We start from the raw sequence: 15,421 nt of genomic DNA, 5'->3' as shown, positions 1-15,421 counted from the left end.
CACCTAAAAGATTTTATGACCATTTTCAAAAGCCAATGACTTCTCATATATTTGAGTGCATACAACACAAAAGACAGTGTAGAATACATTTTCATTTTAGTGAACTGAAGTTCTCCGTGCAGTTTCTCTTTTGCCTTCAGTAAATCTCAAGTTACTAGATCCTCCTCTCCAAAACACTGCCTTAAAATAATTTAAATAATTGTTTTTTGATTAAGCCTTATTCATTTTAAAGTAAAACTGTTCACGTGTATAAATTCACTGAAGGCTGGCAAGCAGGTGAAGAAGTAGGAGGAGATGAAGAGGTAAAGAACTTTCTCCTGGGGGCACTATGACAGCAATGCCAACTCTAACAGAGGTGGGGATTTTCCAAAATACATACACTCTGTCAGAGACATTCTGTGGTAAGAGGAAGGAGGATGGCAAAATATGTCTCTGGGGTTGATGTGGAAGAAGATTAATTTCAGAGCAATTAATCTATTTAATAATCCCCTCCTTTTCCCTGACAGTGCACAACTGAACTTCATTCCTGCTTACACCTTATTTTTACTACTGAAATACATAGGATAGAATATCCTAGAATTGGGATTAGATTGCTATGGACCACAATACTTTAAAAAATGAAGACCCTAATTAAGAATTCTTTACAGAGTTTTATTCCTTTGTTTTTTTCCCCAAGGATAATTTAAAAAAAAAAAAAAAAAGCCGAAGTTAAAAATAATTCATCTTATGGCAACACAATCAATATTGCAACTTACATTTTAAAACTATCAATAGACAGCAGTAATAACTCTATGAAGATTATTAATATCAGAGTCATATTTCTTTACAAACTTCTATATGTATGTCAATAAAACTCTTATCTTTTCTCCTGTTAAAAAAATTATTAACATCAAGTCATTTGCAATAATGTTCAAATTAAATTCTTCTAAATTTTGAGAGTTCCTGTTGTGCCTCAGTGGTTAATGAACCCGACTAGTATCCATGAGGACATGGGTTCAATCCCTGGGCTTGCTCAGTGGGTTAAGGATCCGGTGTTGCTGTGAGCTGTGGTATAGGTCACAGACTTGGCTCGGATCCCATGTTGCTGTGGCTGTGGTGTAGGCCAGCAGCTACAGCTCTGATTCGACCCATAGCCTAGGAACCTCACTATGCCCTATGTCCTTTTAGGTACAGCCCTAAAAGGACCAAAACAAAAAATTCTTCTAAATTTCAATTAGCTTTTCTTGACTTTGAAATGAAGCATTTTGATAAACATCTTCTAAGATTTTGCTTTAGAGTAACAGTTGTAATGAAATGGATTTTACAAATATCTTCAAATATAATAAATGATATCCCATTAACTCATGATGATATCACTATTATTTAAATTAGTTATCTGTCTATAATAATTAATTGTATACAACATATTACATAGCCAAAATTCAGCTTAATTTTTCTCTAAGTTAATCATATTTTACACTGAGCAATACATATGCATTGGCTTCTTAAAATATTACATGATTATTGGAGTTCCTGTTGTGGTGCGGTGGAAATGAATCCAACCATGAGGTTGCGGGTTTGATCCCTGCCCTCATTCAGTGGGTTAAGGATCTGGCATTGCCGTGAGCTATGGTGTAGGTTGCAGATGTGCCTTGGATCTGGCATTGCTGTGGCTCTGGATGTGGCTCTGGCATAGGCTGGCGGCTACAGCTCCAATTAGACCCCTAGCCTGGGAACCTCCATATGCTGCAGATGCGGTTCTAAAAAGACAAAAAAAAAATTACATGACTGTTTTAAAAACTTAATTATCTTATAATAAATATAAAAATGTTGTAAATATTAATAATTTTAAAAAATTTAGTATCATGTAAATAGATAATAAAAGATTACATACCAGAACTAAACTAAAACTATATTTCAAAGTTTGAAAAGAAACAGTCAACGGAGCATTAGAATCATTAATGGTTAGCAATGAATTATTCTCTTTTGTTGGAGAACTTTGCAGAAGGCAAATATCTGCTGATGCAGAGTTCTAAAGTACAGGGTCTCCTTCAAAGACAGGATAAGGGAGTTATGCATAAACCATGCTATTCTATAAGCAGCTGCACTATGCCCTAGAGGTATGCACCACTGCTAGTAGTTTCCCTTGTTATTTGCTGATTTTACTCTCTAACCTACATAAGTGACCTTCCTTAAAAAAAAAAAGGCATGTGGGCTAAAGCCTAGGCGCCTCTGTTCTGCAGAACGGAGTGCCTTCTGGTCCCCCACTTTCTAAATGTAAAAGAGTCTTGTGTGTTTTGTTATGCCACAGTCCCTCTTTCAGGATCTCCCGTTGCCCTGAAGCGCTGGACATGGCCCTCTTTTTTAATGCAGATAATTATTTCACTGATAACCTAAAACGTAGCGAATTTATCTCATCTTTTTACATCAGCCTTCTAAGACAACACTTGGTAAACCATAATATGAAAGCAAATTAGTAACCTGAAACATGGATATTAGATTATCAGATTCCTTTAACTCAAGAAAACCTTAACTTTTCTTTTTTACAGGGCCACATCTGTGGTATCTGGAAGTTCCCAGGCTACAGTTTGAACTCCAGGTGCCAGCCTACACCACAGCCACAGCAACTTCAGATCCAAGCCACATCTGCAACCTACACCACAGCTCAGACCCTTAACCCACTTAAGGCCAGGTTTGTTTCTGCTGAGCCACAAAAGGAACCCCCCTTAACTTTTCTTAATGCCCTTTTATTTAACTGTGGAATTTGTCAAAGTTATTTAACCTCTAGTCTATATTAATATATTATTTATGAATTCATAGATTTATTCAATCTATATAGACAACTTAAAGATTTGGAAAATACAAGTAAGGTAGATTCTAAGTTTTAAAATGTTCTGTACAAGTAAGTATCATCTCATAAATCTACTGCTATTCACAAAGAATCAGAGGAAAGATCACTTTTATTTTATAATTATAAAATGTTCTTCACATAAAAGCTTTTCCTTTCAGTGGACATCAGTTTAAAAACATAAAAGACTAACTCACTCTTTACTTATGATTAATACCCTATCCTTAGTATACTTAGTTTGGCAGTACATACAAAAATATGAATAATAATTCATATTTTATATAACCAAAATAATAAAAACTAAGAAGACTCTGATGGTTCATAAAGTTCATGAACATTACAGGAGTTCAGTTTCTACAGCTAACTCTTGGAACTGGAGCCAAGAACTAATGAGGTTAAAGCTAAGTACCAAACACCACGTTGTACACCTTCAATAAAGATACAATTTGTAATTGTCAATTATACCTCAGTAAAGCTGAGGCAGGGAAGCAGAAAAGGGAAATAAGTGAAGAAAGAAAGAAAGAGGAAAGAAGGGAGGGAGAGAGAGTGAGAAAGAAAGAGAGAAGGACAGAAGGAGAGAAGCAGAGAAAGGGAGGAAGGAAGGAAAAGGAACCAAAGTCAAAGCTGAAAGGAAAATAAAGTGACAAAGGAAGGAAGGATGGAAGAAAAGGAGGGAGGAAGGAAGAAAAAGAACCCAAGTCAAAGTTTAAAGGCCAAGTTTACATTACTCTATGGCTATAGGCTATGTTTCCAACTCTAGCCAGTCATATTATAAAAGTCATGAAAGTGACTTGGTTAAGACATACTGAATAACCTGATGAAATCAATAATGAGACTGTATATCCTACTATCATGTCATCTTTTTATACATAGCAAAGCATATTTATTTACTTTACTCATCTCTATATGTTGCCTGTAGCATTTCCAACTTTCTCCAAACAACCCTAATCAAATGGTACCAATAAAAACATTTCATATAAATATATGGTTCTAGGTATTAAATATCCCTTCATCAAGAGCTGAAAAGATTATGGATAATTAAAATTAATTTGGTAGTTCCCATTGTGGCTTGGCAGTTAACGAACCAACCAGGATCCAAGAGGATTCAGGTTTGATCTCTGGCCTCGAACAGTGGGTTAAGGATCGGGCGTTGCCAAGAGCTGTGCTGTGGGTCAGAGGTGCAGCTTGGATCTGGCATTGCTGTGCTGTGGTATAGGCCAGCAGCTGTGGCTCTGATTGGACTCCTAGGCTGGGAAGCTCCATATGCTGCAGGTGCAGACCTAAAAAGCAAAAAAATTAAAAAATAAAAATAAGATCAATTCATAGGAAGGGTATTTTTTATTTTGTCTGCTTCCTCTAGTATGTGTAATTGAATATATTTTTATATAGAACAGATCTTAGGTAGGTCATAGGATAAAAATATCTAATGCTTTCTAAACCTGAATCCATTTTTCAATCCAAAGAGTGTACTAGCCACAAAGTCAAGAACATTAAGCACATACCGTATCTATCTACATAAAATTTCCAAGCTACTTTCTTATTTTTAAATTTTTTGGCTTTTTTTTAGGGCCACAGTTGCAGTATATGGAAGTTCCCAGACTAGGGGTCAAATTGGAGCTGCAGCTGCTAGTCTAAATCATAGCCACAGCAACGCCAGATCCAAGCCACGTCTGCAACCTACACCACAGCTGATGGCAACACCAGGTCCCTATCCCACTAAGGGAGGCAAAGGATCAAACCTGCATCCTTGTGGATCCTAGTTGGGTTTATAACCTACTGAGTAACAATGGGAACTCCCCCAAGCTAATTTCTAGTTAAATATATAATCAAAATCAGAAATCTTTCTCAGTATAATTTGTTAAAAGAATTCTCATTTGTTTCATATAAACATAGTGTGAAGAAAAGCATAATTCTATTGAAGTGCAGCAAAAAAACAAAAACAAAAACAAACAAGCTTGGCTGATTCTTTTTTATATACCAAACACCATACTAAAACTACCAAATAACCCTCAAAACTACCCTGAGAAACAGACATTATTTCTCCCATTTTACAGAGCTTAAGTGATTTGTCCAAGTTCATACAGCTTCGACGTGATGAAGCTGAAATCTAAACACAAGACTTTCTGGCTCCAAAGCCGCTCATTTCCCCATATGCTAGAAAAATTATAGCCATATTTACACAAAATACAAGATAATTATGTATCTTATGATTAAAACTATGTAATTTAAAAATTTTAAGAACAGTTAAAATGTAAACAGAGCAGCCAAGATTATTAAACTTTGCAAATTTGTCAATTGCAGTGAAGTTACATGTGTAACTTCCTAAAAAGGAATTTCATTTTTGTGGGGTGATAATGAGAAATAATCCCTTAAGAGTTCTAACATGAAGAGAATTACAGTGTGAGATTTATTTATTTATTTATTTATTTTGTCTTTTTGCCTTTTCTGGGGCCGCACTCGCGGCATATGGAGGTTCCCAGGCTAGGGGTCTAATCGGAGCTGTAGCCACCAGCCTACACCAGAGCCACAGCAACATGGGATCCAAGCTGCGTCTGCAACCTACACCACAGCTCACGTCAACGCCGGATCCTTAACCCACTGAGCAAGGCCAGGGATCGAACCCAAAACCTCATGGTTCCTAGTCGGATTCGTTAACCACTGCACCACAACGGGAACTCCTACAGTGTGAGATTTATTCCTTGGTTTATACATTTGACCTGCTGCATCCTAACATTTTCTGCCTCCTACCAGGATGAATATGCCTTAGAAGTCTCTTGAAATTCTAGCCCAGTTCAACATCATTAAATTGAATGGCTAAATACCAAAAACTAGCCCAGAGTATGACAGATTTTAGTATACCCATTTTCGCAATCCTGCTAAGACATCACGAAACATTTCAGACTATCAAATTTTCTACTATTTTCTAAACATAGTGAAATATCTATGCATTATACTTTCTCAAAGTATAATGCATTGTGAATCCAGGTCCAATGTGTATAATATTACAAAGATTATGATTTAAATCCAGTTGAATCTATCAGAGATTATTTCATATTTTTCAATGTGACTTTCTACATCACCATTTTTTCAAATTACAAATGAGTTAATTTAGTTTCTGTGACTAGCATTTGAAAAAGTATCAGATGATGACTGGGAACAAAGTATCTTTCATGAAACTTTTGTTTGAAAAATAAGTATATATATATAAAATTCATGTGCATATATATATATTACTGTGTGAACAATTATTCATGTATATAACCATACACCTATATGTAAATACAAAAAATTACATATACATATATAAATGTAATATATTTCTTACTGTTGAATCATGATCAACATGTTCTTTTACTTGTAGGACTTGTTTTTAAATTAATTATGGAGTTTCTGTTGTGGCTCAGCAGGTTACCAACCCAACTAGTATCCATGAGGATATGGGTTTGATCCGTGGCCTCACTCAGTGGATTAAGGATCCAGTGTGCCATGAGCTATGGTGTAGGCTGCAGATGCAGCTCGGATCCTGTGTTGCTGTGGCTGTGGTGTAGGCCGGCAGCTGCAGCTCTAATTCGACCCCTAACCTGGGAACTTCTATATGATGCAGATGCAATTGTAAAAAGAAAAAAAAAAAAAGAAAGTATTTCCTAAAGTGTCTAATGCCCACAGTAGCTTTTATCACTAAATTAAAATCATGACTACAACATTAATTTCAATAAATGAATTTATATAATTAACTAAAATTAAGCATTTGTAAAAAGCATTACTCAAAATAAAATAGGCTATAATATGAAACGTTTACTGTGTTAAATATGGATGCCTCATAACAATCACTTTTCCTAGAAACCCAATTTCAACACCCTCCTAGAAACTAAAACAAGGCCTTAATCTAAGGGTCAAGCTATTAAAACAAATTTAAGACTTTGGTTAATAATTCGAAAAAAACATATGTCAGAAAAACATAAACTTCAGGTTTTCTAGGTCATTTACATCATATTATGCTATATTTTATCATATTTATAAAAATAACGAGCCATGTGAGTTGCAAGTAATAAAGTACTACTAAACAACAACTTCCAAAATAACATAACATGTCAAATCACAATAATACTTATTCTTACCTCTGAACTATAATCATCTGCTGTGGTTGAAATTTCACTTTCTGGCTAAAACAAAAAGTAAAAACTGATTATATTAAGGCCTTCCTACCCACCTCCTTGAAATATTGTACTTTATAGCACATTAATATTGGTAATTTATCATGGAAAACTCAAAAAAAAAAAACACACCTTATTACATTAAGGACTTCCCCCTCCTAAATATCATACTTTATTAGCTCATTACTATTAGTAACTTATGACAGAAAACTCACAAAAATATTACTAAAAACAAGTAAAAGATTATGCAAATCTTTAAAAATTCCACTTGGATTATAAATCACAATGGCTAAATAACACATCTAAGATTTATCACTAGGCAGTTTTCTAAATATAAAAGTATCAAGAGGTATTTTCACACAGGGAGTTTAATACACTGCAAATCATTTGTAAGACAAAACCACCAAATAAGATACCACCCCTCTAATTCTTGCATTTCTCCAAAATAAAGTCTTAAAACGTTCATCAAAAAAGTTCAATTTCTTTAAAAAGTACAATCATTAAATCCTGATGTTAGATTATAACAACTTGAAGAAATAAAACAAACTGTGTTGTTATTAAACCACTGCAGTTTACAAAAAACTTTTGAAGACATTTTTGCTTCATCCTTTAACCCCTGGGATTTGAGTAAAGTGAGTAGATTTTCCAAGCTTCCCTTAGCTTAGAAGTACTAGGATGAATAGCAGAGGAAACCTAAATATTCACTGCTTTTACTGTTCACCCTCTCATCTAACCTAAGAATCTAATTTTACAAATGAGAAAAGAGACCCAGATATTTCACCTTTTCATTCAACAATATGAACTATATATGTCCCCAATATAGGAGCATGTAAATACATGAAACAAAACTAACAGACATAAACGGAGAAACTGATGTAAATACACTAATAGTGGAAGATTTTAACATCCCACTGACATCAAAGAACTGACCTTCAAGAGAGAAAATCAATAAGGCAAAAGAGATTCTAAGTGGCACAGTAGAACAGTTAGATTTAATTGATATTTTCAGGATATTACATCCAAAAACACTAGACCACACATTCTTTTCAAGTACACATGGAACTGTCTCTGGGACAGACCACATACTAGGACACACACAAAAAAGCCTCAAAAAATTTAAGAGGATAGAAATTATTTAAAGCATCTTTTCTGACCATAATGGTAGGAAACTAGAAATCAACCACAGAAAGAGAAATGAAGGGGGGAAAAAAATTTACAGGAAGACTAAACAACATGCTACTAAAAAACCAATGGGTCAACAATGAAATCAGAGAAGATATTTAAAATTACCTTGAGACAAATGATAATGAAAACACAACCAACAAAAGCTGTATAAGCAAAAACAATCCTAAAAGGAAAGTTCACAGCCATATAGGCCTTCCTCAGAAAATATGATCCCAAATAAACAACCTAACCAAGCACATAAAAGAATTAGAAAAAGAAGAACAAATAAAATCTAAAGTCAGAAGAAGGCCAGAAAAAAGAGAGGACAAGTTCCCATTGTGGCACAGCGGAAACAAATCCAACTAGGAACCATGAGGTTGCAGGTTTGATCCCTGGCCTCACCCTGTGGGTTAAGGATTCAGCACTGCTGTGAGCTGTGGGGTAGGACACAGACATGGCTCGCATTTGGCATTGCTGTGGCTGTGGTGCAGGCCAGGAGCTGTAGCTCTGATTAGACCCCTATCCTGGGAGCTTCCATATGTTGTGGGTGTGGCCCTAAAAAAGGCAAAAAAAAAAAGAAGAAAGAAAGAAAGAAAGAAAAAATAGAGAGGGAATAAATAAAAATTTAAAAAAATCAATAAAACCAAAAGCTGCTTTTCTGCAGGGTAAACACAACTGACAACCTCTGGCCAGGCTCACCAACAAAAAAAGAGAGAGGACTCAAATAAACAAAGAAAGAAATAAAAGAGGAGAAATAACAACTGAAATCACAGATAGACAAAAAAAAAATATTAAAGAACAATTACACACCAACAAACTGACAAGGAAGCGTACAAATTTCTAGAAAAATACAACTCACCAAAAATAAATTACAGAGGAATAGAGAATTTGAATAAATCAATCATTAGAAGTAAAATAGAATCTGTAATTTAAAAACTCCCTGTTTAAAAAAAAAAAACTCCCTGTTTAAAAAAAAAAAAAAAAAAGTCCAGGACCAATGGCTTTACTGTGGAAGTCTACTAAATATACAAAGAAAAATTTGTACTAATCCTTCTCAAACACTTCCAAAAGAGGAGGGAACACTCCCAAAGTCATTGTATGAAGCCACTATCACCTGATACCAAAACCAAAGACACTACCAAAAAAGAGAAATACAGGCCAATATCTTTGATGAATACAGATGCAAAAATCCTCATGAAGATACTAGCAAAATGAATCTGACAACGCATAAAAAAGACCATACACCATGATCAAGGTGCATTCATCCCAGGGTCACAAGCATGGTTTAATATATGCAAATAAATCAATGTACCACAGCAACAAAAGACAAAACCACATGTTCATCTCAATAGATGTATAAAAAGCATTTGTTAAAATTCAATATTCATTCATAATAAAATCTTACAGAAGTGGGTATAGAGGGAACATATCTCAGTATAATTAAGAGCTATTTACGACAAACCCACAGCCAACTTAATACCCAAAGGTGAAAAGCTAAAAGCCCTCCCCCTATAATTTGCAAAAAGACAAGGATGCCCACCCTCACCACTTCTATTCAACATGGTATTGGAGGTCCTAGACACAGAAATCAGACAAGAAAAAGAAATAAAAGGTATCCCAATTGGAAGGGAAGAGTAAAGCTGTCATTACATGCAAATGCTATGACACTATATTTAGAAAACAATAAAGACTCTACACAAAGTTACTAGAACAGAACACAAGATTAACATCCAGAAATCTGTTGCATTTCTTTACACTAACAATGAAAATTTCAGAAAAAAAAAAATCCCATTTAAAAAACAGCTCATCAGGAGTCCCCATTGTGGCTAGAAGGGTTACAAACCCAAATAGTATCCAGGAGGATGCTGGTTCAAGCCCTGGCCTTGCTCAGTGGGTTAAGGACCTGGTGTTGCCATGAGCTGTGGTATAGGTCACAGATGGGACCTGGATCCCACACAGCTGGGGCTGTGGCATCAGCCAGCAACTGTAGCTAGGATTCGACCCCTGGCCTGGGAACTTCCATAAGCCGCAGGTGCCACAAAAAAAATAATAAATTTTTAAAATAAAATATTAAAATATAAATTTTAAAAAAACAAAGCTCATCAAAAAATAAAATACTTAGGAATAAACCTGACCTGAAATACTTATATTCTGAGAAATATAAAACAATGATAAAGGAAACTGAAGATGAGTCAAAGAAACAGAAAAATATCCCCAAGCTCTTGGACTGCAAGAGTTAATATTGTTAAAATGGCCATATTACTCAAAGCAATATAGAGCTTTAATGTGATTTTAAAATACCCACATTTTTTACAGAACAAATAATTCTACATTTATATGGAACCACACAAGACCTAGAAGTGCCAAAACAATCCTAAGGAAAAAGAACAAAGCTGGGGGCATAATCCTCCCAGACTTCAGATAGTACTACAAAGCTACAGTAACCAAAACTGCCTGCTATTGGCACAAAAAAAGACATATAGATCAAAGGACTAAAACAGAGAGCCTAGAAATAAACCCACACACTTACACGCTATTAATCTACTACAAAGAAGGAAAGACTATACAGTGAAGAAAAGACAATTTCGTCAGCAAGTGGTTTTGGGAAAGCTGGACAGCTGCATGTAAATTAATGAAGTTAGAATACACCCTCATATCACAAACAAAAATAAATTCAAAATGGCTTAAAGACTTAAAGACAGGACACCAAAAAACTCCTGGAAGAGAATACAGGCAAAAAACATTCTCTGACATAAATCACAGCAATACTTTCTTATATCAGTCTTCCAAGGCAAGAGACATAAAAGCAAACATAAACAAATTGGACCTAATCAAATTTATAACCTTCTGCATAGCAAAGGAAACCATAAACAAAACAAAAAGACAACCTACGGAATGGGAGAAAATATCTGCAAACTATATGACTGACAAGGGCTTAATTTCCAAAATATAAAAACAGCTCACACAGCTCTATGTCAAATCACCCACTCAAAAAAAGTTGGCAGAAGAACTAAGTAGACATTTCTCCAAAGAAGAAATACAGATGGCCAAGAGACGTATTAAAAGATGCTCAACATCTCTAATTATTAGAGAAATGCAAATCAAAACTATAATGAGGTATCACCTCACACCGGTCAGAATGGCCACCATCAAAAAGTCTAAAAATAATAAATGTTGGAGAAGGTGGAGAGAAAAAGGGAACCCTCCTACACTGTTGATGGGAATGTAAATTGATGCAGCCACTATGGAAATCAATATGAAAGTTCCTTAAAAAACTAAAAACAGAGTTACCATATAACCCTGCAATCCCACTCCTAAGCATACACCTGGAGAAAACTCTAATTTGAAAACACACCCTCACGCAGTGTTCCCAGCAGTACTATTTACAATAGCCAAGACATGGAAAAACCTAAATGTCCATTAACAGGTGAATGGATAAATGAGACACACACACACACACACAACTGCACACCTGGAATATTCACAACTACAAAAGAATGAAATAATGCCATGTGCAGCAACATAGATGGACCTGGAGATTATCATACTAATTGAAGTAAGTTAAAAAGACAAATATTATGATTTAGTTTATATATGGAATTTTATAAAATGATACACTGAACTTATTTACAAAATAGAAAAGATTCACAGACAGAGAAAACAAACAGTTACCAATGGCGAAAGGGGAAGCGGGATAAATTAGGAGTTTAGGATTAACAGATACAGACTACTATATATCAAAGAGATAAACAATAAGGTCCTACTGTATAGCACAGGGAACTATATTCGGTATCTTGTAGTAAACTATAATAAAAAAGAATCTGAAACACACACACACACATAGATATGTGATTTACACAACACTATAAATCAACTGTATTTCATTAAAAAAAATTAGAGGCTTTCCCATTGTGGCTCAGTGGAAACGAATCTGACTAGCATCCATGAGGATGCAGGTTCAATCCCTGGCCTTGCTCAGTGGGTTAAGAATTCAGCATTGCCATGAGCTGTGGTATGGGCTGCAGACGTGGCTAGGATCCCGAGTTGCTGTGGTGTAGGCTGGCAGCTATAGCTCTGATTCAAACCCTAGTCTGGGAACCTCCATATGCCACAGGCACAGCCCTAAATAAATAAATAAATAAAGAAAGAAGAAGAAGAAAAAAAAGTCAGACTCATGGGGCCCACTCAGATCTACTTAATCAGAATCTGTACTTTATGTAGCATGTATATACAACAGAATATTACTGGGCCATAAAAAAAAGACAAAAGACAAAACAAGGCCATTTGCAGCAACATGAATGGAGCCAGAGACTCTCATACTAAGTAAAGTAAGCCAGAAATAAAAAGACAAATATTATATGATATCACTTATTTGTGGAATCTAAAATATGCAACAGATGATCCTATCTAAAAACAACAAACAAACAAATAGAAATAGAGCATGGCCAAGAAGAGCAGACTGGGGTTCCCGGGTAGAGGGAAAGGGGAGGGAGTGGGAGGGACAGGCATTTTGTGTGTTTCTGGGGATGCAAACTGTTATATCTAGAGTAGATGGGCAATGGGATCCTACTGTACAGCATAGGGAAATGTGTGTGATTGGGTCACTCTGTTGTACAAAAGAACTTGATGAAACATTGTAACTAAACTATAACAATAATAAAGAAAAATAAAAAATAATAAAAAAAAAGAATCTGCATTTTAGCAAGATTCCCCATACAATCTGTGTACACTGTACACACTGAGAAGTCTGAGAAGTGTTCCTCCAATATGGGAAAACATAAAAATAACTGTCTCACGTTCTTGGGGAAAAAACAAAAACAAAACCTAAACAAAAACATACTTAAAAAACCCAAAACTAAAAAGCACCAAATATGAACCATCACTGTCTCCCTTCTCACCTATACTTATTGAAATTTTATTTAGCACTCAAGACTAAGGTCTAAATCTACCTTCTCTGTGATGTAGTAAGTGGTGTGAGCAACAAAAATAAGCTTCCCCCTACTCTAAAACCCTGTAGCAGTGGTACATAACTTATGTGGCCCTCTTTTAAATCCGAAATACTTTCAGGATGCAAGCCCTCATGATTCACTCACTTAGGCCTTTTAAACAGCTACAGTTTAAATGCGCATTGTGTACTAAAAACTGTGGTACTGAGGACAAAATGGTAAACAAGACACTCTTTGCAATTGAAATGCTAAAATTCCACTGAAGAGTCCAAATATTGACTTGTTAGGTACAAAATGAAAATAGATACATTTTCGAACCAAATCAAGCACCAGCACTACCATATTTATTATATAAAAGATCCAGATTTCAACAAAAAAATTACAAGATACACGAAGTAAAAGGAAAGTAAGGCCCATACCCAAGAAGAACAAGCAGTAAACAGAAACTGTCTCTGAGGAAATACAGATGTTGGGCTTAATATACAAAGATTTTAAATTAGCTATTCTTTAAAAAGTCAAATAAGTGAAGGAAATAATGTCTAAAAAACTAAAGAAAATTTGGGAATATCAAAAGAAGAAAGAATTTATAAAAGAACCAAAGAAAAATTCTAGAGTTAAAAGTAAAATAACTGAAATGTAAAATTCACTAGAGGGTCTTAACAGCAGATCTGAGGAAGAAGAATCAAAGCAAATTTCAATTTCTTTCAATAGAAATTATCCTGTATGGGAAAAAGAAAGAAAAATTTTAAAAAATGAACAGATCATCAAAGTCCTGCACAACAGTACCAAACATACATAAGCATAATGGAGACCCAGAGGAGAGAAAAGAGACAGAAAGATCATTTGAAGATAAAATGGCCAAAAAACTTGCGTATTTTGATGAAAAACATTAATCTATGTATCCAAAATGCTCAAAAAATTTAAAGTAGGAAAAATGCAATAGATCCACTTTTATGATGAACAGCAAATCTCTATGACATCTCTGATTCTTGGCTAAATCCCTATGTATCTAAATACCTCTGTTTCCACATAAACATTCCAAACTATAACCATCATGTGCCTGTCCAACTCTCTTCTTCCTGAGCATCCCACTGTTCTCTAACTCTGGAGTTCCCACTGTGGCTTAATTGGATTGGTGGCGTCTTGGGAGCACTGGAATGCAGGTTTGACCCCCAGCCCAGCACAGTGGGTTAAGGACCTGGCCTTGCCACAGTTGCCTCGTTGCCAGCTTAGGCTGCAACCACAGCTCAGATATGATCCTGGGCCTGGGAGCTCCATATGCTATGGGGTGGCCAAAAACAAAGTAACAAAATAACCACCATTCTCTATTTCTGGCCTCAGTTCTCTATATTCTGGTCTCTGCATAGCGGCTTCACCATGCCACCCACCACCCAATCCCCTTTATCTTCTCCCTCATCTCCTTATTCTGGAAAATTCCATCATTAAGCGGAGGAAGAAAATTAGCATTTATTGAGGAAAACTTCCTATGTACCAGATGCAATAACCTGCCTTTCACCCTTACCCTGTCCCCATCACTTTGAGATTTATTTTAAACTAAACTACTTACAGTTTCCAAATCACATCACACTGTTGAGAATGCTGATTCTGACACAAAGGTTGTCTCCTCTACCTCTCTGCCTCTGGCTAACTCTAACTTACACTTCAAGACTGGGCTCTATTACCTCTTCCAGGAAACTTTCGCATATAACACACATGAGGCTGATTTAGGCATTCCCCCAAGTCACCACTGCAGGGCACCAGGTGCACTGATGCTGGCACAGCCCTAATCAGAGTACACAGCCTACCTTACATTCGCCTTCCCCACTAGTGTCTTTCCTAAAGGATAGAGACTGTCATATTTACCTCTGTATTCTTGGTGCTCAATCCTTGGTATATTACAGTTGCTCAAGAAATGTTTGTTGAATCAAGTTTACAAAAATCGCGTAGGGTGCTAATGAGTGTCATCATTACAACTTCCCATTTAGAATGCTAATGTTTAAAAATCTGGATGAATACTTACTTCAACAGAGAAAACCTGGTCATGTTTAATTACTCCTCCACTGTGTAAAGTTCTTATTATTGTGGATTCAGGAGTTAAGGCTGATCCTAATCTCTGAGAACTATTTACACACATCTCATCACTCTGTGATTGCTCAATATTCTCAGCATGGTATGCTGACATGTCATGTTTACTGCTTGAAGTTTTCTTCTTTTTCTTCTGCTTCTTAGGATTCTGCCCATCAGGCTGAGCTTTCCTTTGTCGAAACTGGGCAAGCTACAGGAAAAAAAAAAAAAATCATTATTGTCAAAGATTAATTTTTCCTTATCAC

General features: G+C 35.6%; 1 protein-coding gene across 1 annotated transcript in view; it reads right to left on the bottom strand.

Annotated features, from left to right (window-relative positions):
* AKAP9 (A-kinase anchoring protein 9) overlaps positions 1 to 15,421 on the bottom strand; it is a 150,684-nt gene that overhangs the window by 114,223 nt on the left and 21,040 nt on the right. Inside the window, 2 exon segments of the mRNA XM_047754061.1 lie at positions 6,946 to 6,990; positions 15,112 to 15,366. Coding sequence (XP_047610017.1) covers positions 6,946 to 6,990; positions 15,112 to 15,366 — 300 coding nt within the window.

This window comes from Phacochoerus africanus, chromosome 11 (assembly GCF_016906955.1).
Source record: "Phacochoerus africanus isolate WHEZ1 chromosome 11, ROS_Pafr_v1, whole genome shotgun sequence".
NCBI classification, from domain to species: domain Eukaryota; kingdom Metazoa; phylum Chordata; class Mammalia; order Artiodactyla; family Suidae; genus Phacochoerus; species Phacochoerus africanus.
Note: the sequence above shows the minus strand (reverse complement) of the source record. Positions and strands in the feature narration are given on the sequence as shown.